The sequence below is a fragment of the Cloeon dipterum genome, chromosome 3, assembly GCF_949628265.1.
Source record: "Cloeon dipterum chromosome 3, ieCloDipt1.1, whole genome shotgun sequence".
Lineage (NCBI taxonomy): Eukaryota > Metazoa > Arthropoda > Insecta > Ephemeroptera > Baetidae > Cloeon > Cloeon dipterum.
Window position 1 is genome coordinate 21,208,952 of NC_088788.1, and position 27,761 is coordinate 21,236,712.

Sequence of the window (27,761 nt, forward strand, 5' to 3'; positions counted from 1 at the left end):
CTCAAAAGTGTTATTCAGTTGGTGTGTCCCTCTACCCTGCCCACAGTGCCCACTGCCTTTGATGACGTTTAAAATTTACCGCTCACGGGCTCTTTAACTTCCTATCATAGCGGCTGTAATAATGCAACCAAGATGAAAAAATTTATTCGATGCATAAACGTTGATAAAGACTTGGATATTGTTAATCAAATCAAAATATTTTTTAAATTATGAATTTGCGTACAGTATTAATGCATAAAATTTCACTCCTAAATAAGACTTCCCTTGTAAAAAATGTTTTTAACTTTTCTGTCACGTTGGCAATTGTACACATTGTATCTGTGTTGAAGGGTAAGGGGAAAGGGAATCAAAACAGACGAACATTACAGGGAATGGCGATGTGTCAAAGTGAACTATATCATGAATGAAATCTCCCTGGATTCAGAGGCTTCGCTGATGAATAGACACCTACTTCGTAAAGTATGTCGAACATTCCAAGACGGGCAATAATTTTTGCTGAAAAATGCATCCGCTGTCAAAAGAGAGGCAATGCAAAATTGGGTCGCAATTGCGCGACCGGAATGTTCTATGCAGTCACGCCCCCTTATTTTGTTTACGCACTGTCACGTAATTCCTTTCTTTTCCGAAAACTTGTCCTGTTGTGACAAATTTTGCAACGTGGTGCCGTTACTGGATAAATACCTTGTTTTTCTAACGTGCTGACAAAGTCTCACATTTTATCAGAGCGATCCGCATATCTCTAGAAACGTCTGAAAATTTTCCCCCAACACGCAGTCTCGGAAGGGTCGGGCCAGGCAAAGCACTATCGCTACTTGTCAGTGTGAGCAGTGTGTATCGCGAGTTAGTGCGTATCAAAAGCGATTTATTCGGCTCGAGGGGCTCCAACGTTTTAATTCCTAATCATTATGTAAGCGCCTTAATTTTATTGACTCATTAGCGTTATTTTTCAGCACATTAAATTGCGCCAACGACAAAGTTCGTGAGGCGCTTGTTCAATAGAGGAATTTGCGAAATGTGTGTCAGCATTCATGAAATTTCAGGAGGATGCCGATACAGGCGCCGCAGTGGACTGAATTCCTCACTTGCCCCGTGTGCTGCAATGAGTTTGACCCAGCAGCCAGGGGCCCCATCAGCCTGGGGTGTGGGCACACCGTGTGCAGGTCTTGCCTGTTCACCTTGCACAGAAAACAGTGCCCCTTCGATCAGGTCAGTCCGTCCAGTTCAGCTGTCTAGCAAATGAACCTAAATTCGTTCATGTTGGTTCCTGCCGTTGAACATGGCAAATTCTCAAATTATGTTCTTTTGATTTTTCAGTACAACATAAGCTCTGAATTGGAGAATCTGCCCATCAACCATGCGATTCTCCAGTTACTTGGCACACCCTTGCCAGACAACGATGCCAATGGAAACGTTAAACACTTGACGCCAGAAGACCTTGGCTGTTACAGAAGAGCGAAAAAATGCATCGAGGATATGGCTCTCTATTTAAAGCCATTTCCAGGTATTAAATTATTGTTCACTCTTAAATATACACTAATGTTGGTTCCATTTTATATTTCATTAGTGCTAAAATGTCAAAAATATTTTGTTTCATTTTGTTTTGTTTGAAGAGCTATTGGTGATTAATTAATTAGTTAAGTTTTCCTGGGTGTGACTCACTTGTTGCTTTTTACATCACTCAACGCAATGTTGCTGGAAATTGGATTGTCATACTGATTCATATTTTTTGTTCACAGGAGGCACAACAAATGCATTGTCCAGACCCATGCAAAAGAAGTTGGTTACTTTAATCAACTGCCAATTATTCGAGGAGGAAGGCCGGTCGAGAGCAATGCGAGCTGCCCGATCGCTGGGAGAAAGATCAGTTACTGAATTGATACTGCATCACCAGAACCCGCAACAACTGTCAGCAAATTTGTGGGCTGCTGTGAGAGCTAGAGGCTGTCAATTTCTTGGACCAGGTAAAAAATTAAGGAATTCCCAATGTCCATGGAATATTGTGATAGATACCATTTTTAAGTGAGTTACATCATCGATTGAAGTTGTGTTATGTGTTAAGCTTTAAGTCATTCAATCTAAATCTGTTATTTTGGCAGTATTCATGAACTTAAAAATTTTACCACCAACCAGCCCGTTTGCTCGCATTGTTAAGGCATTCTCAGGAATGTCAAAGCAATGGGAGATATTTGAGCAGCTCTGGGATCTAATGCTGGCCACCCAATGTCATAGGTGGCAATAGGTGGTTCATTTAGGGACTTCAAATGTTCAAATAGCTCTAAGGGCTGGGAGGTGCATCAATGCTGACTCGCCACTTGCTGGTTTGCGCACCTTTCCAGCGTCTTTATGGACAAATGTCTGGCGTTTCAATTAAAGACCTCGGTGCAGAGAGGCGAAAAGATGGCCATAATAGGCCCAAGCTCCTTTGCGGCCACTTGGGCCACTCTGGCACCATGTTATCCGCTCGGCGGTGTTATTGGGGCCTGGTACCCAGTGAGCTCATAGCCCACGGGGAGTGCTGTGCAGAGGGTCTTAAATAAAATAAATCGTATATTTATATTTGTTGAATCAGGGTATACCATTTTGACATTTAATTGCATTTTACCCATGTATATTCTCGTTTTTCTGCAAATTTTGTAATGTTCTAACAACAACTTCTATGACTTGTTCAGCCATGCAAGAAGAAGTCCTACGGTTAGTTTTGCTCGCACTGGAAGATGGCTCTGCTCTTTCCAGAAAAGTTCTGGTCATGTTTGTGGTTCAGCGGCTTGAACCTCACTTCCCGCAAGCATCTAAAACAAGCATAGGGCATGTGGTGCAACTGCTCTATCGCGCTTCGTGTTTCAAAGTACGCAAATCACGAATCACTTGGCTGGCCATGTATTAATCTCTTACATCGTCAGGTTTCCAAGCGTGAGGGTGACTCGTCGCTGATGCAATTAAAAGAAGAGTTCCGCAATTATGACGCGTTACGTCGAGAGCACGATGCCCAAATCGTGCAAATCGCCACTGAGGCAGGTCTGAGAATAGCGCCTGACCAGTGGTCTTCGCTTTTGTATGGTGATGCTGCCCACAAGTCGCACATGCAAAGCATCATGGACAAGCTGCAGACGCCTCAGTCGTTCATCCAGTCAGTTCAGGAACTGATGATCGCGCTCCAACGAACCGGCGATCCGGGAGGTCTGCTCGGAGGACTGAGGGTCAGTTTAGAGCTCTTGGCAGCTATTGACCCATGCTGCAATCCAACTGGTAATTGAAATCTAACAAAATCATAAAATAATTCCGATTTTGAAAGCTTTCTCACTGTCTAGATAATGCTTAGAAAGCAATCAAAATTTAATTTGTCCATTTGGAATGCTGTAAAGATAAGTAGTACTGAAAGTGAGTGTTTGACACTGTCTCACAAGTTATAATATTTCTAAAATTTCCTCCTTCAAATGTTAAATTGTAATTAAAATATTTTAAAACCCACTTAGTCAATCTGCAGTTATATGCAGTTTTAGTAATTACCTAATTCATTATAATTTTATCCTGTCTAAAACAATATTTAATTTTTGTTACAGAAACATCTGGAGCCCCGACATGGCCTGAATTGGCAGCTGCGTTGGAAGCTGCACGCACAGTCGGGGCTGGATTGGTTCGCTTCCTAGCGCAGCACGGGGGCGTCGCCCGAAAATCAAGTGATGGGGCTATGAATGTCGGTGCCAGGTACAAGGTCAGCATGTGCCGAGACCTGGTGACCCGTGGTGTGTGCCCACGCACCATAAATTGCACTTTCGCTCATTCTGAGGAAGAGCTTGAGAGGTATCGGGCAAAGAATCGAAAGTCTTCTCCTAGGGCTGCCGGACATAAAATGGATGGGATGAAGGAGAAGGGACTGGTTCATGACAGGCTGTACCATTCGCCAGATAGCCACATGTATCCTGCACATTCTGCCAGAGAAGGTAAGTCACAGCTTACACAATTCAATTCTTAAACACAAAAACCAAGCATTACAAAAGTTGCTGTTAATTCTTGCCGCCCCTTAATGTTGAATCTTGTAAGCTTAGCGATAAAGGGAAAAACGGATCCCAATAAATTCAAGTTAATTCACTATCATAACCCATGCTTTCTACCCATATGCAGCCAACGAAAAAATTAAGTCCTATTTCTAAAATCTGGCAATTTTAGTAATGACTCAGAATAAAAGCAACGTAATCAAATGTCTAATTGAACGATGTTTCCATACACTTTCTTATCTCTCACACATTGACAAGTCTAACCTGCTAATTCATTTCAAAAGGTATAATGCCTTTGGCTGGTGTCGGATCATCTCTTGGGATCGCTGTTCCACGGCCTTCTGTCGAATGCGGTCCTTACAGTTCCACGTATCCCCCAGGACCCCAGCAGCAGTTTCAACCCAACGGCCAGGCATACCCGCAGAATGCCAAGTACCCCTATGACTTTAGCAGCACAAGCAGCATGCTCAGCTCGACCGGCCAAATGTACACTCCAGGAGGACAGTCTGACTTCTTGCAAAGAAGCCCTGTGTCTGCAGACGTTGCTCCCTTGGATATTCCTAGCAAGCATTATCCTCCCAGATCAGATTCGCGAATCAAGGTGAGTTCTATACTGGCACCGAAGCAATAATGAATTGAATTTTCTCGCCCTGTCGCTCCTCAGTTGGCTTCTTTGAAACAAAGGCGTCACGAAATTCTTTCTCAAATTGAGAAAATGATCGGTTGTGATAGTACCGACACACCCAGTCCCTCTATGGTATAGTTTTCCATGACTGATCTTGCGTTCAACCTTGATTAACTCCTCTTTTCTCTTTCGCCGCACTTGCAGATGCCATTCTCGGCACAGACTAATTCCGAATTGACTGCTTTTTCGATTTGGGCCAATAACAAGACTGGACAGGACTGTAGAGACAGCGTGAACCACTACGGCCCAATCTCTCCGAGCATCCATCGCCCACTGCAAGGCACGGCGTCGCTCGGAGACATGAAACGTGCCAGCCAGTGGTACTTTCAGCAGCCGGAAGGTACGGGACATCTCTTAATGGAACTTGATCTGCTCAACAAGAATTGCTTGCTCACAGAGGGACTAGTTGGGGGCATTCAGCGTCATTCCATTTCTCCTGCTGAGAGTCAAATGATGCACAGCTACATTGACCCACTTTCCATCATGCTTCAAACTCAGAGTCCTGAACAACTCACCCCAGTGAAATCTGGGTAAGTTCTAAAAGAATGCAATATTATATTATTTTTTCTTGGTCGGCACATTTCTTGGAGATGCTTTATACATTTTAGCTAATCAGGGTACATTTAACAATTTTTATGCTTGTAGGTTTATTGATGATCCTAGGAAAATGCATGAGCAAATCCGCTCACTAGAGAAGAAAATAAATGATCTGAAGTTTGCGTATGGTAATGAAGAGGGAGAACGTCTTGCTCAAGAACTCCGCCAAATTGAACACAACATTCTACAACAGGAGAGAGAACTGAAAATGGTAATTGAAATTTTCATTTGGTCGAACAATAACCATAAACCTCCCAAAATCAATTTAGAGGCCTAAAGATTTCTAAATTTTCTCATTTATGGCGTTAAACTTTTTATTTGCTTTGATGAGCAGAAGGAAGAGGAAGAAAGCTATGAGCGTCACTTGGTCGACGACATGAGAGAATTCGCCCTACGGTGGGAATCAGAGCTTGAGCAGGAGGAAAAACGGTGGAGCAGCGAGGAGGAGCACTCCGCCGGAAGACCTTGATGGTAGTGTTTGGATAGATGTTTCACTTTATCCATTTTTCACTTTTCAACTTTAAGAAGAAATGTGTCAACTTACACAACTTTGCTTGTTTCAACACAATCATTCAACATTAGCAAGGTCAATTATTACTATTGTTATTTTCTTAAGATTGCGGTAATGGCTGCAGCTGCTGTGCTTTTAATTTATAACCTCTGTCTCAAATCAGTCATAAAAGTAGGTGTGTATGTTTGCGCAAGAACACCTCTAAAAATTATATGTTGATATTGATACTTAAGATCCAAGTAGATTGACATCATTTGGGTATGGTAAGTCCTTATTCGCCTAGGTAGTAGCATGTTTATAATTAATGTTGGTTATTGTTGTAAATATCAAGAATTACCCCCCCCCCCCCTCGAAAGATTAAGTGTTGGACCATTCGTTATTTCACTCCTAGAAGCGTGACAGGCTTCCTCGCTAATTTTAGTTAACTTTTATTTGGTGATCACATTGTGCTGTGTATTCAAAAATATGTGTATTTGAACACTGGTTACAGAGTCATCTCTTATTATTGTAGCTTCATGTTGAAAAATGTACTGCTGTTTCTTTATGAAAAAAATTGATATCCTTGTTTTCTCCAGACGGGTGCAAATCTTTGGAAATGGAACAGCTATCAGCCATCTATTTTTTGAAAGTTATTTTTATACTATCGACAAAATGATCAAGAAGCTTTTTGCACAATTTTGTAAATTTGCAAAAAAGGAATGTTCATTGTCAGTTTGGTTGCAAAATGAGATTTTGCAATCACCGACACCCTCACATACTAACTGAGTAGCTTGTCTTGCTGCGAATATTTTATTATCGTTGATGTCCAACGCTGAGGCAGATAAATTCACACACACTCACACGCACGAAAAATCTAAATCATGGTAATCAAAAAAGTGAATCATGGGAAACAGACTTGTCAAAATTTACGTCAATGCAATAACACGATTAGTGGCTTCGAACCCGTTAGCCTTATCTTTGTTGATTTGAGACTTGTATGTACATAGATGGCTGAGGCTTTTTGACGATTAGCCGAAACTTAGCAACATTACTAAATAATAGCAAGTAATATTTTACTACTTAGGAGAGTAATGTGGTTTCATTTTGAGACTGTATTCTACACTAAATGAAGAATATACACTGGTAGACTGAAGCCTATTCAAATTGAATGTATGGTTAAATGGGACAATTTGTACATGCTGTAAAAACACAATGTGTGACACACTCAGTTATTTAATTTAAATTATTTCTATTCTTTGTAAAACTATTGTCAAACAGCGTATGTATACATAACAGGAAAACTACTGGAAGACTCACTTATTCTTCTTTAATTTTTTTACTGTAACTTTAAACGAGCATGTTGCGCATGTTTATCAAGAAGAGAATTGTATCGATTATATTAATCTATATTTAAATGTGTATTATTACTACGGTGGAATCGTGCAGAATTATCATGTAATTTAATAAATCTGTTTTTATTTATCAAAGAAAACACGATGGTTTTAATTTTAAACAAGCCCAGAGTTAGCCTTGATCCAATCTGTATAGTACGAGACTTGCGCGAAGACAGCAGGGAATCCTGGCTCTCCGCAAGGCACACGAGCCCAGCTAATGATTCCCACTTGAATTCCGTCGACAATCAAAGGTCCGCCCGCGTCTCCCTGAGTGCAGTGATCCAGTGTTACAAATCCCATCTCTCTGGATAAAGATAATTTAATTTATTACCCCGCAAATCCCCAATTGGCTGTCTGAGCCGATGGACATGCCGGCGCAAATCGATCGCTCGGTCGGGCCGTAAAAATACGCGTTCAGGCACTCCTCGTCAGAGAACACGTCCAGTTCCACTTTCATGAGTTCATTTGGATAGTCACTGCCGCTCTGGAATTAATTTTTCAATTTATATAAATTAAATAACGGTCGACAGACTCACATAAATCATTCCCCAGCCCAAGGCAACCCCAGAAGCAGTGGTGTCGTTGATTTCCAACCCCTGGTCAATCAGGGTCACAGGCTGGACGAACTCCCCAAACACAAATGGTGGGTTCACCTGTATTATGTTAGATTTGATTTATTAATTTTACTTAGGGTAACATAATATGATAACGAATAATAAAAAACTGCTGACCTTCATGAGTCCTACATCGTTTGGTAGATTTTGCTGGAAAATGAATTCTTCGTGCTCTTTAGCTTCTGTGACCACGTGGATGTTAGCCTCTGACAGAAGATTGGAGCCAGAGAGGACTTCATAGTATTGCAAATCCAAGCTAATTATTATGATTCGTTTAAAATTGTTTTGGGCAATAATACACTGGAGACTTACTTATGAATGCAGTGCGCGGCGGTTAGTATATAATTTTCATTCAGGATGGTTCCTCCGCACATTGTCCGATTTTTGAATAAAAGTGCCACCTGTTAAAGAATATGAGAAAAATATTAATTAAAATAATATGTGATATTGGCTACATTTAGAGAAAAAAATGTGTGGTGGTCTCGATCGCAAAGTTGCCATTATTATCAATAATAGTGGTTAAAACAAGTTATATAAAAATAAATTATATTTCATAAGAGAAATGCATGAAAATATATTATTTTAAATAGTAGAAAATATGATATTTTTTATTTCTTACCATATAGGGATATTCGCCTTGAAGAGCCACATTTTCTCCGCCGACAATTCTGGACTCAATTCCGATGTTCTTTGATGAAGCACCTGCAGATATAATTAATTTACAAAGGTGATATTAATAACTGTAATAATTATATCAACTAATTTAAAAGCGCGCACCATGCAATAGAAATGGAAGAAATATTAGAGTTAAAATGGGTCCGTATTTTTCAGCAGTCATCATTGTTGATATTTAAAATTTAAACAATGAAAGCGCTCAAAATCACTGCCTCCCTATTTATTTTACTCTTTTGAAGTAATCTCGCAACTGTCTCGCAGAATGTGCTCTTTTCTTATCTTGAAGGCGAACACAAAAAAGACACATGATATGATTAAAAAATTTCCCCAAAAGTACTTTTGAAACGATGTTAAAATATGATAAATACTTTCAAGTGCGTGTTATTGATGTTTTCTTCTTATCTCAACAGCACCTTTTTATCAATGCTAGAAGTTATACAATAAAATTATAATCGATATAATCAACGCTTACTTATTTTGGCCTCTTACAAAAGTTAAGTAACTGGAATATTTTGTATTCAATAAATGACAAAAAAATTCTAATACACATTCTCTTCCCTCTATTTTAATTTTTTGTAATGATTTCACTGGAAGAAATCTTCTGTGAAGACAATTTACCAGAGAGACACACGAGATGAAGATAATCACGTTAATCGCTTAGACCTTGATTTCTACTTTTTTGCCTTTTTGCCCTTCGGTATTACACAAGAACATCCGAAGATTAGCGCGTGCTTTTCCCGCGTATTGAGGTCAAATTGAGGAATGACTAACCTACAGGTGATTTACTTAGACAAGTTACTCTTGTGTTAGTTTCTCAGCAGCATAATTTCAGTTTTTTTAATATTAAAGTTTTGAAATCAATTTTTTAACTGTCTAAATAATGAAGTCGACGTGAAATTCAGCTCATTTCTTTTAGACTAAAGTTGCCACCGCGATTGGCATACCTGCTGGAGCAGCTGACGCATTGCGGAAATCCTCGGAAGCAGCGCAGGAGAGCAACAAAAATTTGCGGGCTCGGCAAGTTCGGGAGCTCGTGATTCGCGTCGGTCAATTAATCGGAGAATGAGAGCCGACTGAGTGCCGAAATGCCTAACAGTAGCAACGGGAGCATCAAGCCGCCGAACCACTACCTGCACGAGCTGCCGCAGGTGGAGGAGGAGCGGCTGGAGAGCCTATTCAAGCGTATCGACTTGGACGGCAACGGCCGCATTGACATTCTAGACCTCACCCAGGCCCTGCACGACACCGGGGTGCACCAGGGATACGCACAGGTGGCCCATTTCGCCTTCTCTGCTCACGTTTTTGCTCTAGAGACCGCGCACAATGCCCGACGGCGTTCGCCGCGCTTATCGGGGTCGCTGACCTACTATGAAAGCGCTCTGTTTCTCGACCCCCGACCTCAGCAAGCAATGTGCTGTTTGATGTTTCATATTTTTATCTTTTAGCTCTCGGCTGATCTCTGTAATGATGGATTTAATTGGCGGATTTTTGGTGTTAATAATAACGCTGCTGACTTTCTCTTCAACTTGGCAAAAAAATGGCACTTTGAGGCAGAGACATTCTAGAACACGGCAGATTTTTATAGCCTAATGTGCTGCGAACCACGCCCCCTTTCTGCAAATAGAATTTTGAAGCTGTTTCTTATCTTCTACGCACCAGAGCTTTGTATTTTTTTTTTGTCTGGCGCCGTTTAAATGAAGACATAGTAGCGCATGTCTTGTTTCTATTATATAGAATTGAGAGCCATAATTATGATTGTTTATTTTTAAATATTTTCTCTTAATTTATCCAAGACCCTTCCAAAATCCAAAATAAGGCGAATTTTTATTAAAATACATTTAATTAGCGGGATATAATTTTTGAATCGCTAGAGTTAGAAATCTCACTCTTTTTATTTTTTAACTCTCCTTGAAGTCGTAAATTAATAGTATCCATATCTTTCAGAAATTTATCGAGCAGTCTGATCAAAACAAAAGTGGTGATGTCAGCTTGGCAGAATTTATCCACTATGTCCGTGAGCACGAAAAGAAACTGCGCCTGCAGTTCCATAGTCTGGATATTAATAAGGATGGTCAGTATTTATTTAAATAATTTTAATCCACAGAATTAATAGCAGTAAATTCTTGCAGGGAAAATTGACTTGGATGAGATGGTGACTGCATTCAAACATCTAGGCATTGAGATTCATCGCAATGAAGCAAAGAAACTGCTTCAAAGGTAAAGCAACCTTTGATTACTCCTTACAGTAAGATAGTCTTGATAACCTGATTGAAAAACTGAAATTTGAAATTAAAAAAATCATTGGGATTTACTTTTCTTAGAATGGACACGGATGGCACCCTAGATATAAGCTATGAAGAGTGGCGAAACTACTTGCTCTACGCCCCGAGCACTGACATCAGGGACATCATTAACTACTGGAGGCACTCGACGGTGAGTACACAGCTCCATTTTTCCCATTTTCATTTCAATCAGCTTCATCAGCAGAAGCTTTTAGATAAATCTGACTAGTGAGATACAGCTCAGCGGAGGCTCGTCTCTCATTTTACCCAAAGGCAAAGGGTCAGGGGTTCATCATTTACGCAAACTGTGCTCAATGTCGTTTGTATATCGTTGTTGGGCGGTAACAGAGAACAGAATTACGTTCGTCAAACCTTTTATCATTCAACTCTAAACCTACCAAATAGTAATTTATTTGCGTTTCATATCTCCAATGACGTCTCAAATTATATTTGCTAATTATTAGTGGCTTCACAAAAGCAGGAGGATGTTAACTCAATTTATTTTGAGACTGAGACACGATACAGAAGGTTAAAGACTGAAGCCATCCATTGTCAATTTCATTGAAATTAGTCCTGTGCTATTTTTTAGCAAGGAAATGGTTATAATATCATTTTAAATTGTTAATAGATACTAATGAAGGAAGAAGATCACGAGATTCTCAAACTTTTTTTTATTTTGCGTTGACATTAAGTAGTGCAGCTTCCTCGGTGAATAACAAGTTGTTTAATTTCCCGTATTTCAACAGAAAAAATATCCTGCTCAATTAGTTTTCGGCTGCTGTATGCAGCCCTTATTCATGATTTATAATATAACAACATAACATTAATGGATTGGGAAATATCTGCAGTAAAATTGAAAAATAATCAGCTTGATTTAATCACTGAGGCAGCTGCATTATTTGATACCAACTGAACTGTCTTAAAAGTCTTGAAAATTAAAATATAAATAATTTTGAATAAAGCAACGGAAACAGTAGATCTCTCATGTAAGAGCGACAAGAGCGCTAGAAGCGTGGCTTTAATTTCAAAATTGAAGCTTGAATTAAACCAATTCATTCCAATACTGAGTTTTAGAATGAATTTCTGACAATAAATAATAGTAATATAATTATTATTATTATATTCCATCAAATGTTCACATATAATGTGATAAATGTAAATGTGCATATTGTACTTCTACATTATCTAGCATGCATCACCTATTTGACTGCGACAAAAAACCCATGACTCTTTCCACATCGCCGCCTATAAAAAGTTGTAATTTTTCCATGTTTATATTTATATAGTTGTACGCCGTTGACGTTTAAATAAATCAATCAAATAATTATTATGATTAAAAAAAGAAAAAGAAATACCAACATAGCAATTATAACTTAATTTTAGAACAATAAAATATACCACATTCACATTTGGGAGAAAAAAGGCTTTTGGTACAATTAGCAATAATTTTGATTGAAGGTTACACTCGACATTTCTTTCGTAGAAGAAAAATTCGGACATTCCTCATTGTAAAAAATTCGTTATTATTGATGCCAACCATTTTCGGCTATCAACTGTAGCCCTATTATATAGAGCCAGTGTCTTAATCGGTGTTTGAAATGACCAATGGTAGCCAGGTTAATGAGTTGATGCGAAATAGTGGAGTGTTCGAAAATGTCCAAGTATGTGTGGTGTAAGAGGTAAGATACCTGACGGCTGTTGATGGTTGAGAAGGCGGTCGGGAATAAGTCAGCTGTGTGAGCGGAAGCGTCTGCCGAGCGATCAGACTGTCCAAGTTGTCCAGGCTCAGTGTCCTGAAAGGGGAAATTGCAGCAGGTTTCCGAGCGTCGATGGAAGGAGTAAAGAGACTGGCGGGTAGACATCTTGGGATCGAAACGGTGATGTCTAATCTGTAGTCAGTCCGGATTGACAGCTAGAGCTGCCGGTCAAGGCTGTCTTTGTTGTCCAATGTCCCAACGTCCAGGTTCCAGGGTGATACCAGTTGTAGGTCCGGTGTTCAGGTCGTCCAGGGCCAGCGGCCTATGGACCGTCACGCACAAACAACATTATCAAACATTCAATAGAAATTATTTATTTAAGGAATATTTTGTACTCTCATTTAAAAATATCCCTCAACATATCACTTAACTGGGTGCTGGGTTGCTAATGATATTCTCAAAGCTTTGAATGGCTATTGATTCTATTTTAAGTATTTTTTTTATTATTCTTTTCTATTTTCATCATCAAGATATTTTCTCAGTCGAAGTAGTGGTTTCCTTTTGCATGCTGCGTGAGCTGAAAACCACTCATTTGATCTGGCGATAATTTTTTCTTGACTGAACTCTTGTTCTCCTCAGTTTTTAATTGTTACATGAAGTAGAGCAGCAGTTGACAGCCGAAACTAGTTGGCATAAATAAAAACGATGACTTTTTTACAACAGGGAATACTCGAATTTATCTTCTATTATAGCGCTCAACTCGGAAACTCATGATCAATATACAAGAAAAATTTGTTACCAAAATTCAACCACTCGTGCAGATTTGCAAAGAAACCTTACTAGGGTGCCACAAAAAAAAGTATGACTCATCAACAAGGCCAATGATAAACATGTATCAAAACGGATAATAATGGACGCAGAAACGTGCTCTCTGTGCGTCGGACGCACGTGTTCTGGAGCGTCCCGGCCGTGCAGGCAGCCAAGGGCCAGCTTTTCCGAAGCCCCGCAAGATTCCTCGATCGTCGGGGCAGAGATCAGCGGCGGCATGCGACTCGCACCAAAATAGCCCCGCGCGCGTGGGGCGTAGGGGAGGAAAAGAGGCCAAAGTGTCTCTCGACCGCACGTCCGGTTGCACCGGGTCCAAATTTTAGCTGTTAAATCGGGCCCGATTTTGTGCAGAGAACTCACCTCCAATCGGGCCGATCTTGTGCGGCGTACTGCGCGCGTATTGAGTGACCTGGTTGCCTCGCCTGCTACCGCTCAGTGACTAGCGCGCGCGGTCCGCGAGCAACCAACAACCCCTCCGAGCCAGCCAGCCAGCCGCCCTCGAGCATCCGAATCGGTCTGTCGTCGCGTTGGGCGCTCGAGGGTGCGACTCCACCGTTCCCGTCAGCATGGCCGTCCAGGAGGTGCACGTCCAGGTAGGCTGAAGCCACTGCTTCTCGCTGACCTTTTCCTTTGCCGCGGTGTGACGTGACTCGTTGTGACGTCACTCCGGTGGTGCACTCTGCTAGGATGCATAAATGCGGTGGCGTCGCGCGGATCGATTCCCTTTGTCATTTTTGCCAGGAAGGGGAAATTGGCACGACTTTTGCGAGTGTCTTTCTCGCTACTTTGGTTGTGGTTAATTCAAAGAATTAGGACGCGTATGCTTTACGCAATCAGTTGATTTAGTTGGCATGAGATTTGTGCCACTCGTGAATATCGATCGTGAATTCACACTTGTCCTCCAAATTTTAATGTTTGTGTTTCTCGCGTGAACATTACGGTGAAAATATATTTTTGGAGAACCTTCAGTTGTTAGGAAATATTACTATACTTGTTTGTTCTTTATTGCTGCCTACAATCAGTTTTCGTCAGAGGACTTATAGGTCTTTACTCAATCACCAAATTTTCTACTACTAAAATTCTTTTAGCCCTAGTAGAGGTGAAGCCTACTGTCTCTTTACTAACAGCACCGTCTCTTTAACTAGTACGTTACTTGCGTCAAGTTCTTCTAGATTTTTTGGGGATTTGGACTTGCAACAATATAGGATTGCATATAATTTTTGTCGCTATGTGAGTGAAGCTCGGACAACACATACATAGGACCTGACTGACCTTAAAAATGAGTTCACCTTTGGTATGATTTTAAATCTTTTTTAAATTATGATCTTATATTCATCAACAACATAACAAATTTTCGCCGATTAATTAGGATAATGTGTCACTTGCCCCCGACCTAAATTTTGTTATTTTCATGGTAATTGATTGAGGCTACGCTCAGGTGTAGACATCTCAATTTAACCTGAATACGATCTTCATAATGCTAATAATTTGTTTGTTAGGAATATTTAGAATCTTGGTTTAACACATTTAGCAGTATTTTAATTTTTATTTTTCGAAATCTTTTTAGGAATTGAATTTTTCTTCGATTCCTGGTCCATGTATTTGGCTCCCAGGTGAATACGAATTTTTTTGCCGGCCGCTTTCATTTTCTGCTTTTGTGTCTTCGCCTTCGCGACTTTGCCGCTTTTCCTGTCTGCAATTTTTCCTTTGCTCGCGTAGCGCTTCTTTGAATCTTTCGCCTTTGCCGATTTTTTCTTACTCGTTTTCTTAGCCACTGTGCTCTCTTTCTCCAAATTTCGAGGCTCCTTTTGTAGTTCTTCAGGGTCAATCTTCAGGTTCAAAACCTTGAGCGCTGCAGGTGTGTCAGAAGAAACAGTGGTTTCACCATCCGCTGCCGCGGTGGTGTCTCCCTCAGCAGCTGCTGTCGTATCTCCTTCAGCAGATGGTGCTGTGGTGTCTCCTCCAGCTTCCGTCGTGTCTCCTCCAGCAACTGTTGTGTCTCCTTCTGCAGCGGCGGTTGTGTCTCCTTCAGCAACTGTTGTGTCTCCTTCAGCAGCGGCGGTTGTGTCTCCTTCAGCAGCGGCAGTTGTGTCCCCTAATTAAGAAACCAGCTCTTCTTAACCATTCTTATATTATTAAATAACCCAAATCCGACCTGCCGCAGCGGTCGAGTCTCCTCCTGTGTCTCCAGCCACAGTGGTTGCTGAATTTCCACTGCCTCCGTTCTGTTTCAAAATATATAAATATATATATTAAAAAAAACTATGTATCTCCGACAGTATTTCTTACATTCTCAGTTCCATTGCCTTGAATCCCTGAACCACTTGGATTACTGCAAGAGTCTTCTCCACAGCATCTAATTATGAAGTTTCTCCTTTTTTTAACGGCTTCAAAGATAATTTTCGGTGCTTCAAATAATGGCCACGTTATTGAGTTTGTTTCAAATATGATTAATAATTCGTTCTTACGTGCTAAATTGCTTGGATAAAAAAATAGCTGGCAACTGCATAACTCAATCACTATGATGTGCTAAATGGAGATAATTGCTGCAAAAATAAGTCCGGTATTCAATTTGTACTTACTAATGTGACGATTCCCTTCATCCCGAAAATCGTGGCCCATATTTGCATATTTAAAATTCAGTTTCAATTTTTGCGCAGTTTCAGTTCTAGTTTTGCTCCGACTGCGTCACTTGCGTAGAGCTAGTCCCCATACTACGTTGACTTCCTGTCAGGAAACAGAAGCGCTTGACGTCGAGCATTTTTGCTTTTTGGTTCATAGGCTTTCAATAATGACCAAAATTGATTAGATGTGGTCCAAAAAACCAACCCATTTATCATATCATTAATGATATCGCATGTGTCTCAATTAGAGAGGCTTTCTGAACGTAACAACCGTTTAATAAACCCTTGAATTTTTTATATTAATTAATATTTAGATTATTTTTTCCACCTAAAAAATTTGTTAGTTTTCTAACAAATTTATTTTGAGCATCTGAAAATTCTCAAATTCCTATATTTTGCTGACCGCTGCAATGATGAATGAAATTTTCAAAAGATACCTAAGAGACATTTTGTCGTGAAACCATTTAATATTCATTGGCTTGACACTACTGTAAATGACAATGAATGAAACTCCTCTTTCTGTCTGCCAAGCATGGCCGTTCACACTGGGCTTTTTCGCTTTGACTTTGTCCTTAAGTTGAGTATTATAATTTTTGGCAACCTATATCGTTGTTCACTCAACAGAGATTTTGAAGAGGGGTTTTCTGTGTGTCGGGCTAGATGAGCATTTCGCTATGAGCTAGAAAAGTGCAGAAGCATAATAAGAAGTTCATTTTTGTTTTTAATGTTTTTTTTGCGTTTATTGTAAATTCCACAAAGTGCTAGGTCTAGGATTAAACATGCGTAATTATAGCACAAGGTGCGAATTGCGCAAAACCCTTGGGTACAAATCTTAATAAGCTCTGGGACGTGTTGGAGAGGTAGACGGTTTTCTACCATGTAATTACATTTAACCTTTAATTTTAAATCTCCAATGGCGGAAGTTAGAAAATGAGAAAATTAAATTAGAACATTATACACAGTTAGGGATGTAAGGTACAACAAGGAGTAATCAAAGGTAATTTTAAATGTAAAATCGCCCACACCGTCTCTGATGCTTCTAGGGGTAAAACTTTATTTTTTTTTCTCTGACGTTGTCGTGGAGCGGCTCGCGAACTCATAAATCTCGCGAACACGTTGGAGCGACCATAGTTTCATAATTCTTAGAATAATATGGTGTTACCTATGCAGCAGTAAAGCAAGAAGCATAAAATATGAATGAGCGCGAACAGCATATTTATTTGGACAAATTTAATGAGAGTTGTTTCACTTTGTAATTATTTAGACGACATTCTGCTCTTTCAAAAAACCTTTCCCAAAAGGCAAAAATAAAAAAACCAAACCCCGTTGATATGTCAGGGTTGGTTCGCCCTGACAGAAGCTGCCGCTCAATATTACTGTAACAGATAACTGAAAGTATCGACGTGGTGGCGCTCAGGGTGCAAGAGGGAGAGGGGAGCTAACAGGCGACGAAAGAATGCGGAAGATTACGGACCAGCGGCGCAAGCAGTCGAGCCCTCTCGCAGCCCTGAGCAGCCAACATGTGTAGCAGACTGGCAACCAAATAAACTTAAGTAAGGTAATATCACGCTATTTCCCAGCTCGCACCACCCCTTGCACAAAATGAGTCATATCAAAGAAACAAACAGTAACAATAATTTTGGAACGAATTAGTACATGGGGGAGACGCACCCCCGTTTCTAGGGCCCCAGCGGCCCCGCGAGCTCGCCTCTCGAGCGCGGTTAAGCCGCGCGTTTCCCTGACAACATAGATAGCACGCAGTTGAAATTACGCTTCGGAATTCTCTGCAGGCGTCACAATCGTACCAATTCACGTCACACGTAAAATGTTTTCTGCGGATCTGAAGCGATAATGAGTCTGGACGACGCGATGTTCGGGCCCCTCGCGACTTTCGAACCTGTGATTTCCACGTGTTCGTGACGTCACGTGGCTCCCTCCACCGCGTACCAGCTGGGAGAGCGTCGTCGGCTGGCGTGCCTCTCAGTGAAACGGCGGCCGACAGTCGCGGCCAGGCAGGCACTGCGTTCGCAATTCACCGTCATTCATTCAATGATTGACCCAACGCATTAAGCGTGCTGTGATTTTTACTACTGCTCTGCCAAGTGAGCCGTTTGTGATAAACGAGGGGGGCTGGTCTCTCCTGCAATCATCCTATTATAGCAGCTAACTTAGCCGGGGATAAAATGGAGAAGCAAGACATGGTGCTTTGTGGCAGGATCCACCACCACATGGACCCCTGCGTGGTCTGCCAAAACCTGAAAAACCAACTCGACCTTCTGTACCAAATGGCCCAAGTGGTGAGAGACCATTACACCTTCACGTCCAGTTATATAAAAGTTATTTTGAGTCGGCTTGCGCCACTTTCTCTTACTCTCCCGCAAGCCTGCTTTGAAAGTGATATTACGATCAATTCGCTTATTAAGTCACCAACGAGGGGGAGTTAAGATGTTTTCGCACTGCCGTCAATCATGCCGATGGAAAAGTACCGTGCGTGCCCTTTGCAGACGAGCAACAGGTTTTGCGATGGATTTATTTATGCCGCAGTCGTCTCTCTGGATAATTCAAAGTCCAATAATCAGAGCGTGTTCTGGTTTTGATTTTCTGTACTAGGTGGTTGGTTCTGCATAAATGCACCGCATTCTTTGTCAGTGACTCGCAATGATATGCTAAAACGCCCTTCGCAACCAGCCGTGGGCAACAGCGTATTGAAATTTATAAATTATTTATCAGGTTTCATTATTTTATAGTTACTTGGGGAGCCTTACTTTTTTAATTTCGAAAAAAATTTAGATCTAGAACTAAGCGGTTTGTCACTGTAATTGCTCAATCGGTGCGTGAACGCAACAATGACGTCACAAATGCCTGGAGTGTGAGGAGGAAAAACCGTCAGTAAATGTGAGAGCTGGTCGCCTTTTTACATTCAGCTGCAACGCGATTTTCAATGAAAAATTCTTAGCGAGGGGAATCCCCCTGCAACAGAATAGTAACTTATATGAATTGGTCTTATGGTATTATTTATTTCGGCAAAAATCTAGGCCGATTCTTTTGAAATGTCCGCTTGACCATTAAACGTTCTTTTTTGGCAGCAATTAAATATATCGGAAGCAGACCCCTGTCTATATTTGATCACACACGGTAGAATGGCACGCGAATCAACACTTTGGGACAGCGCCAAAAAACTAATGCTAAAGCTGTGCACAATGCAATAAAATCAAATTGTGCTTAAGTTTAATCAACGTTTCGCGTTTATTGTCCTCTATATCTTCTTAGTTCGCCGAGAACCCACTTTATCAAGAAGTCTGTTGATTACGATGCCAAAGTCCGCTTCTTATCTGTAAAATCCCGAATACCATGCCGTTCTCCGAGTTCCCTAGCAAAGTGCTAATATTAATTGTGACTTGAACATATAAAACTTAGAGGCATGCGCGTACCTTCAGAAAGTGGGTCAAGCAGTCAGTCAGTCAGTCAAACTCAAGGCGAAGGCTCCAGTAAATTTGGAGGAAACTCGAGAGGAATGGCAAAGTGCGTTTTTGACAGTTTGCCAGCTTAATAATAAAAATCTCGACGACGAGATGGACTCACATTCCACTCTTGATTTTGTTCAACGTGGCTATTAGTTTTATTTCGCTCAAATGTGGAGCAAGCATATTTTTCTACATATATCTGCGCGAGCCAAGTAGTGGGTTACCTAACACTTGTCTGCAGCAGGCGGAGCTGCACTGTCGGCTGTGAAACAAGGTCGCCCATCGCCGGCGATACTTTCTTTCCACAGATATCACTTTCCATTTTACACGATTCCATTATTCCGTTGATTTGATAAGCATAATTTCAAAAGAGGGTATTATTTTTGGTATTTCACAATATCTGTTGAATTGGTATATTTTTTATAAAATAGAAAGAAACCCGTTAACAATAGATACATTTTTAGTAAAAAAGACTAAATGCTTTTTTAATTTTTGTCTTGAATGTATGGCTGGCTGCCGTGAAAATTTAAATATAAATGTTATTTTAATTAAAAAATAAAAATAATAATCAGGGGACTGCATTGTTCGCATGAATCAATTTTATAATCTTGGCCTCAGTAGAATTACAAAACAAGTGGCTCTTGCACGCACGAGCCCATTGGTTAAAATTTCACTTTTGGCGAGCAAATGCTGAAATTCACGGGTAAGGACGATCGCGATCATGAGCCCCGCATGCTTGCGGAACAAAGAGCAGCATGGTGTTGCGAATCTCTTGTCCGACTATTTTCGTCCGTGCGTCCTGATGGCAGCGGCCAGGCCCTCACTTGACTCATTGCCAGTGACTGCACGCTCTGTCATTTAATTAATTTCGTGATTCACGTGCTTCAGTCCTCTGCAGGATTTAAATAATGCGCTCTTTTGACTTTGGTGGCTTCGTCACTCAATTGCAGTCTTAATTTTGTAACAGGATTTCAGTAATTGATATGCAATCAAGATCCAATTGAGTTAAACCGATGGACTCTAAGCCGACGTAAACCATTGGTGTTGAGTAACTGTTGCGAAGTTAGATAATAAACTCATGAAAATAATTGCGCAAAAATTGCGTCAGCTTGTCAGCGGCAATCACTTCCATTTACTCAATCTCAAATGCGTTTGCTTAGCACGATCAAAGTGTGAGACTCGCGTGGGGCTCATAAAGATATTATCTCGGCTCTGACCCTTCATTGGGTCTCTGGTGACCAGTGACCAGTGACTGTGCTGTTTTTCATTGCTGATAAGGAATTCGACCCACGGAAGCGCTGCTTGACAGTTAATTAGAGACATTATTAAAGTGTGTTGTCTTTTTGGTCTCATTTCTTTGCTCTTTGACCTTTTCTGTTTATTTTGCAAATTTCGTTGCGTCAATTATTTCCGCCTCTTGCCAGTAGGAGTAGTTTTCGCGATCTCTGATTGATCGATCAACTTGACAGCTTTCTACGTAGCATTGTTTGGCGCGTGATTCTGCTTACTAAAATTAATTTGCAAGGACGCTGTTGTCCCGTGTACCGAAGACTCTCAAGTGTGTACGCGAAATGCCGGCATTGACTGTGGCATTTGACGGGTCAGTCAACTAGTGATAATAATGCCATGATGAAACTTAACGTTTCGATTGTATCACAATGCTACTTTTTACTCAGTTTTCAAGTCATTCTTATTTCACCTCTCAATCTTTTCAATGGTTTAAACAATAATATATATTACACGTTAACAGTAATTAAATCAAACATTATTTAACCAGCGCAATATCGTGTTGAATATTTGGCCAAAGTGATCAATACACCAAAGAAATTGAAGATGATATTAATGTTTGACGATGAAACAGAAATCAGTGCATAAATAATTGTAAGGATATTCTTTCAAAAAATAAAATAGCTTTGAAATAAAGTACTTGTTTTTTTCGTAAAAGTTATAATCAAAGTCTTTTGTTTTCATCTTTTTTGTTTTCGTCTTTAGTTGTATAATGTGGCTGCACTGTTTTTCAGTTTGTTGGATAAGAACGTTTTGTAATTCAATAACAATTCACTTCAGTCTAATTCCGTGCAAGAGAACTTAGGAATCTATGAGTAGGCGCTTGGAAGGTTCAAAATTGAGTCCAAGAACTCGGCACGCCTATCAAATGTTGCTGTATTTAATTCCAAATACGCAGCAACCACTATTTTTTAGAAGTAATTAATTGACGTTCCGTTGATAACAGCCTGTCTAATGAGCTCTTGGTGTTTTTTCTGTTACAGTATCTGGACTTCGGCGAGGACATGAACGTGCCGGACGATTTCACGCAGAAAGAAATGCTGACCGGCATGTGGTGGAGACACTTGGTGGCCGGCGGAGTCGCCGGCATGGTTTCGCGCACCTTCACAGCGCCGCTCGACCGACTCAAGGTGTTTCTGCAGGTAAGCGAGCTAGCTGCATACAACCGGTCATGGGCGGCGAATGAATTGGATTTCGGCCTTTTGAAGGCCGTCCGGTCTGACTAATCAATGCTGCACAGTACGTTAATTCAATACAAATGCTTCGATCAAGTGAAAGTTAACTTGCATTTCAATGCAGCTCAGATGTAATGTATCTGAAATATAAATATTATTTTTGTTTCAATATTTTTTCCATAAAGAAATTAACTTATGGCCTCTAGAATTTTCCACGTGTTTTTTGTTCAACTTATTGTTTGAGATTTAGCATTCTTAAATAATATTATCTGGGGTACTGCCCAAGCAAAAGAAGAAAGATGTCTCTTCAAAATGTGCCGTATCACTTGAGCAAATTTCGCATCTTATCGTGATCGCAACAAGTGCGCGGGGAATATCAAGTGAATTGTGAAATTTAAATAAGGCTAATGCGGTACAAAGTCACGCTGAGATAGTGGTCAACATGTTTTCCATCGTCCCCTCAGCTCTCGTGGAAAATACTCACTTGAATGCTCCACCTGTGAGTTATATTAAAGGCGAAATCAGTTCCGGTGAAGCTAAACTGTCAACTGTTGACACTTACTGGGCATTCGAGTTGCGCGTGCCACGCTAGTCGTGAATCATGCTGCACCACTTTCCAGCACACGTGCAATTCGGTTTCTGCTGGTTACGATTAGCAACCGTCATGATGTATTTAATACGTATGCGATTTCTAACTGCGTTGACGCACTTTTTGGTTTCTTAAGTAGAGCACGAGCTTTTAATCGTAAATTAAATGCAACCCCGAGTAGCACTCAAATCCAAGCCAAGGATGGGCGTCGGTGCCAACGTGGGGCTTTGATACTCAAGCACTTCAGCGTAATTTACGTCGTAAAATATGACTGTTGTAGGTTGGAATTTTATTTGAAATATTCAGCCTTTTCATTTTAAGAGTTTAACTTTTTTCGCGGGGATAGAAGCTTTTTTTACTCCCCTGGATTTGTATTAATGCATTTTCTGCTTTTGAAATTAGCAAAAAACCAATTAGTGAGCTCTAAACAATCATAAACAAAATCAAGTTTTTAGTCATTTAATACTACCACTTTAAGTAGCTAGTTATTACCATCCTTAGCTCAATCATTTCTTGTTTGATATATCTATTTTGGAAAATACTCATGTTTTTCAGTCGCGGATATGAGCTGTTTGTAATGAGATCCATTTTTGGGAAGGCGGTCATCCTCTGGCAACGGACCATGACTTTCCTTAATTAAAGTAAAATTGTTCCCTTCTTCCTCTGGGTTCTGCCGTGACTTGTTTGGAATTTAATCGTTAAGTTCCAAATTTTGCCCCCTATACATAGAGCTCTAATCTACACACATTCCATTTGACTGAGGTTACAAATCGGAGCCTGAAGTTGATTAAGATGGTTTCACAAGCTGATTGTTACTCAAGATGTTTGAATGTTTTCAAAATCAAACCAGAATTTTTTTGAACTCGTTCCTTCAATGGGTCTTGATTAGCTGCGTCCTTGAGCAAGTTGCGAAAGTAATGCACAAAATCCATTTTGGTTACCTAATGTGCACTAGCACAACAATCGACGTCAGCTAGCTAACTGTTCGCCAGAACGTGTCATTCTGCGATTTGCACGAGCTGCTCACTTGGTATACTCGCGCCTGTGTTGTTCACGCGCTTGCCAAGTGACCGCGCGCAACAAGTGGCCCAATTATTGGACAATCGGAGTAAAGTGGCCCGCCTTGTCTGGCCGGGGGATGCGATTTCCCGTTCAATTAGTCTACCGCTATTGCTTCTTATATTACTGCCAGAAGTATAATAATGGCTAATTAGTTGGGATTTATCAATTTTTAACAGCAAATCGAAGATATACTTGCACGTATTCCCTCTCACTGCTGCTTAATGGGCCCTGAATTTAAAAATTGAGATTGTAATTAATTGAAAATAAAGATCAACTAATTAAAGCATTTTAAGTAAATTTCTACATTAAAAATTTAATATTTAAATTATGGTCAAACATTTTACTATGCAGAATCTTTCACCGAACTCAAGTCTCAAGTACATTCAAACAAAGAGAACTAAAAATGAAGGATGTATTAATAATACGTTGAATTATTTTAAAAACTAACGCAGAGTGATGAAATAGCCGTAACAAAAATTAATATAATATTGAACAGCCTACAAGCCTCTCCCAAGACTTTCAAACAAAAATATTTACAAAGATGGCGTTTCCTGCCTATTTTGCTCTGTTCAAGCGTTTGAAAGTCACATGCCTTACAATTAGTCATCACGTAAAGAAAATTGTGTTGCGGGCGCAGACCAAGCGTAGCCTATCAAAATTCTGGGCCGCCTGCCAGCGAGCCTCTCGTCTCCCAAAATATATAAGAAGCTTTTGCTTTTCGCAGGTCCACGGAACTAAACAAACTAAACTGGTCAGCTGCTTGCGCAACATGTTGGCCGAGGGCGGCGTGTGGAGCCTGTGGCGAGGGAACGGCATCAACGTGCTCAAGATCGCGCCAGAGTCGGCCCTCAAGTTCATGGCCTATGAACAGGCGAAAAGGGTGCTGCGGGGCTCTTCCTCCAGGGACCTCTCCATCTATGAACGCTTTGTGGCTGGCTCCTTTGCTGGAGGCTTCAGTCAAACTATTATTTACCCTTTGGAGGTGCGTGCCCTCATGTCGAATTTTACTGATTTAAACTAACTTGCGTCGGCTTGCAGGTGCTGAAAACAAGACTTGCGTTGAGGAAGACTGGTCAGTATAGTAGTATTGCCGACGCAGCAAAGAAGATTTACGCCAAAGAGGGATTGAGAAGTTTTTATAGAGGCTACGTACCTAATCTGCTGGGCATTATTCCTTACGCGGGCATCGATCTTGCCGTGTACGAGGTGAGCTAAGGAGAATATCTTAATTGCGACACTTTCTTTTACCAACACTTCCGTTTCAGACTCTTAAAAACTATTACCAGCGGCAGAACGAATCGGAAGGGAACCCAGGAGTGCTGCTTTTGCTAGCCTGTGGCACCACCAGCTCCACGTGTGGCCAAATAGCGTCCTACCCACTAGCATTAGTCAGAACAAGGCTACAAGCACAGAGTAAGTATTTTTGAATCACTGCATGATTTGGATTTGGTAACGGGCTTCTCTGTTCACTCTTTGAACCAGGGTTCAAAACGCGAACGAATTTTGTCAATCCAAAACTATGTGCAGAGCATTTAACTCATTTAAAAGGAATAGTAGATATGAATGCTGAGTTTTCACAAGGGGAAACTTATTTACTTTTTCGCGATGTTAATTAAAATTTCAATTTGACCCAGTTAGTGAGTTTATGGTTGGTTAAACTAGTATTGAAGTAAGTTTTTATTTAATTATGATATATTATTAAAAGACACCACAGACGCACAGACAACTGCGCGAATGAGTAAAAGTGGAATAATAAGCTTCAATTTAACATTATCAAATCAGTTAAAATTCTAAATCTTCTCTAAAATTTTAGAATGAATTAAAACTGCTATAAAGATTTATTTCCAAGAGGCATAAAAATAAAAATAGGACGAAATTTGGACAGCTTTTTTCCTATTTGGTTAGCTGTTACCAGATATAGACCACAACAAATCTTTACAACATATTTGATATTTACCATTACTTAATATTTTTTATTTTATTTTGGAACGTCAAAAAATGATTTATTGATATGTTTATCTCATTAAAAATAAATCACAAAAGAAGTCATGAAAATGCAGAATCTTAACATGTGCCTAGTAGGGGTATCAAATTGATTTTGATCTTCTGACAACACGGATTTGAGAACAGATACTTTTCATATTTTTTGATGTTGCTAAGAATGAAGCAAAGGTGTTAATCTAGAAAACTTGGTGTTCCCTAGTCACATTAGAGCGATTCCTGCTTGTAGACAAGCTTTTTGCGTGTTGAACCCTGCTTAGACCCGCTCAAAAAAGCTTGCCACCACGAGCTTGAGTTGTGCCTTGTGAATCTAAGCCTTTTACTGTTGCAGCGATGGTAGCTACAAGTGCGGGCGTGGCTCCGGCGCATCTCACCATGATGGGCACCATCCGCGGCATCATCCAGCGGGACGGGCTGACCGGCCTGTATCGCGGCATCGGACCCAACTTCCTCAAAGTGGCGCCGGCCGTCAGCATCAGCTACGTCGTCTATGAGAGGTGTCGTGTAGCACTGGGAGTAAACATGACGTGAGCATACGGTACGCACCACCCTCTCTCTGCTGAACGTTGCTGCTTTGAGTTAAATTATTGGCAAGAGTGCTGGTTGTGATAATTAGAAGAAGTGGTGAGGAGGCTACAAGTAGACTTTTGCAGGACCTCTATTATTAATTTTGCTCTCCGTCGCTTCCACTTTGGGACCAGGGTTTTTTTAAACACTAATAGCAAGTGAAATTGATCTTTGTTGAATTTGAAAAATTCGCTTCTTGTTAGATCTGGATTCTTTGATTTTTATGTGGACGAAATGCTCCCAAAGTGGAAAGTATCGTCCTTCAAACAAAGACTGAATACATAGTTTGGAGGACTCCATGGTCACCCTGATACTATTAGTAAAATTCTGGTATCAAATTTGCAAATGAGCCTTGGCCTACCCTGAGAATGTGAATATCCGCGATGAATCAAATTTTTATAGCACACCACCTCTGCGCTAGATATACTCACTTCCTTCTGCCCTTAGTTGAGTTAGCAAGTGTGAAACACTTGAGCAGAGTTTGCCAATTTTATTTTTGTACGACTCTGACGGCACCACACACATTTTTTCCACGACTAACTAAGAAAGCTACTCCTGCTCTTCCAAGTCACGTGAAAGGGGAAAATAGTTATTGTTCGCTCTCGCGCCACCACTGCTCTATTTTTTACTATTGCTTACTTTCTTTGTAAACAGTATTTTAAGCAATAACTCTTGAATGAGGAAATGGAGGGTGCTCCGTTCACTACTACTTGATCATGTTCCCGCAATCTCTGAATTCACTTGGATCACACAAATCAATGCTTGCTGGCAGGTGTGAAATCTGATCCGAGTGGCTGCAGTTAATTTATTATTAATTTATACTTGAAATGAGGGTGTCAGTTAGTTAGCCAACTTGTCCAGGTTGAAACAAGCCGCCCATCCAGGGCGCCATGGTCTGTACTGAGAATCGAGAGTGCTCTTGTAGATAATGAGAAATTACGCTCTTTTTCAATATTATTGTGATCGAAAGACAGTTGCTTATCGATAAAATACCAGATTGTTTGTAGCGAATGGGGCAAGCGAGCACAAACTCGGTGCTGGCGGTGAAGTTGACACACATTCCATGCCTTGTTCTCTTTTGGGTGTCGTCTTTGGTCTTCTTGCTACGATTTTATCACAACCAAGAACGTTTTTTAAAATTAACTGATGCTTAAAAAGTGATTCAATTAGTTATATCGTCTGTGTACACACCATTTATATTCATTAACTAGATGTGGTTGATGTCCACCTTTGGCTTTTCTCACTTGTTACTGTTGATCACACAAATAACGTGTTGTTGGTCTTTAAAATTAAAGTTGAAAAATCGCATAAAAAGCACGCTGAACCTTTAGTAGCTGCAGATTACTAAAACGTCTGTTCGCCTCCTAATACTCACACCGTTTCTTGCTGAAACGACACATTTTGAGTTTACCATGAGCCGTGAATTATATTGTTATCAAACTGACAAATGGGCATATTATGTTGCTCATTTAAACCGATAGTTGAGAGTTGAAAAAGACACCTGTTTCCCGCTAAACATACACAAAGGTCAGCTTAATAATACAAACAAATAAACTATGTATAATAAAAGTGTATATATATGAATGAATATTGGATGATCAATCACAGTGATTGCAGACATCATTTTGCTTGTATCACAGCTGAAGAAATGAATAAATAAATGAATCTACCAATAAATGTTCTCATTTTATTAGTTCACCAACTACCTGTAACATGGATTTTGGTTAAAATGACA

The 27,761-nt window shown here is 40.4% G+C and overlaps 4 protein-coding genes across 15 annotated transcripts; 2 read left to right on the plus strand and 2 right to left on the minus strand.

Moving 5' to 3' along the window:
* The first annotated feature begins 323 nt into the window (after positions 1-323).
* Positions 324-7,259, plus strand: roq (roquin). 6 transcript variants are annotated; one of them, XM_065482298.1, is made up of 13 exons: positions 567-907; positions 1,041-1,206; positions 1,315-1,501; positions 1,737-1,961; positions 2,670-2,845; positions 2,901-3,246; positions 3,561-3,941; positions 4,280-4,596; positions 4,660-4,752; positions 4,825-5,020; positions 5,078-5,210; positions 5,326-5,488; positions 5,612-7,259. In XM_065482298.1, coding segments are annotated over exons 1-13 (2,520 nt in total). In that variant the 5' UTR covers positions 567-905; the 3' UTR covers positions 5,747-7,259. The 6 variants fall into 6 exon arrangements, with proteins under 6 accessions (XP_065338368.1, XP_065338372.1, XP_065338371.1 ...); XM_065482296.1 differs by lacking the exon at positions 567-907 and adding an exon at positions 324-459 and having other exon boundaries at positions 4,825-5,210; XM_065482300.1 differs by having other exon boundaries at positions 550-907; positions 4,376-4,596; positions 4,825-5,210.
* On the minus strand, positions 7,224-13,728 carry LOC135938582 (CUB and peptidase domain-containing protein 2-like). 4 transcript variants are annotated; one of them, XM_065482309.1, is made up of 8 exons: positions 13,618-13,728; positions 12,421-12,751; positions 8,395-8,477; positions 8,088-8,176; positions 7,893-8,031; positions 7,698-7,814; positions 7,493-7,645; positions 7,224-7,428 (listed from the first exon to the last, which is right to left on the minus strand). In XM_065482309.1, the coding sequence occupies exons 3-8, from the start codon at positions 8,395-8,397 to the stop codon at positions 7,276-7,278; spliced, it is 654 nt and encodes a 217-aa protein (XP_065338381.1). In that variant the 5' UTR covers positions 8,398-8,477; positions 12,421-12,751; positions 13,618-13,728; the 3' UTR covers positions 7,224-7,275. The 4 variants fall into 4 exon arrangements, with proteins under 4 accessions (XP_065338381.1, XP_065338382.1, XP_065338383.1 ...); XM_065482310.1 differs by lacking the exon at positions 12,421-12,751 and having other exon boundaries at positions 13,618-13,725; XM_065482311.1 differs by lacking the exons at positions 12,421-12,751; positions 13,618-13,728 and adding an exon at positions 9,395-9,535.
* SCaMC (Short Calcium-binding Mitochondrial Carrier) lies at positions 9,536-27,703 on the plus strand. Of its 4 annotated transcripts, none has more exons than XM_065482302.1 (9): positions 9,536-9,721; positions 10,395-10,521; positions 10,580-10,667; positions 10,772-10,883; positions 21,616-21,774; positions 24,183-24,440; positions 24,497-24,664; positions 24,724-24,871; positions 25,791-27,703. In XM_065482302.1, exons 1-9 carry the CDS (start codon positions 9,536-9,538, stop codon positions 25,988-25,990), a joined length of 1,446 nt encoding a protein of 481 aa, XP_065338374.1. In that variant the 3' UTR covers positions 25,991-27,703. The 4 variants fall into 4 exon arrangements, with proteins under 4 accessions (XP_065338374.1, XP_065338375.1, XP_065338377.1 ...); XM_065482303.1 differs by having other exon boundaries at positions 25,800-27,703; XM_065482305.1 differs by lacking the exons at positions 9,536-9,721; positions 10,395-10,521; positions 10,580-10,667; positions 10,772-10,883 and adding an exon at positions 13,720-13,850.
* LOC135938581 (autotransporter adhesin BpaC-like) lies at positions 14,775-15,954 on the minus strand. Its single transcript, XM_065482307.1, has 5 exons — positions 15,840-15,954; positions 15,726-15,786; positions 15,547-15,665; positions 15,413-15,482; positions 14,775-15,352 (listed from the first exon to the last, which is right to left on the minus strand). The coding sequence occupies exons 1-5, from the start codon at positions 15,885-15,887 to the stop codon at positions 14,796-14,798; spliced, it is 855 nt and encodes a 284-aa protein (XP_065338379.1). The 5' UTR covers positions 15,888-15,954; the 3' UTR covers positions 14,775-14,795.
* Positions 27,704-27,761: the final 58 nt, after the last annotated feature.

Bases quoted from the DNA above. Each gene is read 5' to 3' on its own strand.
- LOC135938581 (XM_065482307.1), bottom strand. From the start codon at position 15,887: ATGCAAATATGGGCCACGATTTTCGGGATGAAGGGAATCGTCACATTA. The intron at 15,787-15,839 runs GTAAGTACAAAT...ATCTCCATTTAG, and splicing joins TGAAGGGAATCGTCACATTA to CACATCATAGTGATTGAGTT. The intron at 15,666-15,725 runs GTAAGAACGAAT...CATTATTTGAAG, and splicing joins TTATCCAAGCAATTTAGCAC to CACCGAAAATTATCTTTGAA.
- SCaMC (XM_065482302.1), top strand. From the start codon at position 9,536: ATGCCTAACAGTAGCAACGGGAGCATCAAGCCGCCGAACCACTACCTG. The intron at 9,722-10,394 runs GTGGCCCATTTC...CATATCTTTCAG, and splicing joins TGCACCAGGGATACGCACAG to AAATTTATCGAGCAGTCTGA. The intron at 24,872-25,790 runs GTAAGTATTTTT...TTACTGTTGCAG, and splicing joins AACAAGGCTACAAGCACAGA to CGATGGTAGCTACAAGTGCG.
- roq (XM_065482295.1), top strand. The intron at 3,942-4,279 runs GTAAGTCACAGC...TCATTTCAAAAG, and splicing joins TGCACATTCTGCCAGAGAAG to GTATAATGCCTTTGGCTGGT. The intron at 5,211-5,325 runs GTAAGTTCTAAA...TTATGCTTGTAG, and splicing joins CTCACCCCAGTGAAATCTGG to GTTTATTGATGATCCTAGGA.
- LOC135938582 (XM_065482308.1), bottom strand. From the start codon at position 8,616: ATGATGACTGCTGAAAAATACGGACCCATTTTAACTCTAATATTTCTT. The intron at 8,478-8,552 runs GTGCGCGCTTTT...TTATATCTGCAG, and splicing joins TCTTCCATTTCTATTGCATG to GTGCTTCATCAAAGAACATC. The intron at 8,032-8,087 runs GTAAGTCTCCAG...CATAATAATTAG, and splicing joins GCCGCGCACTGCATTCATAA to CTTGGATTTGCAATACTATG.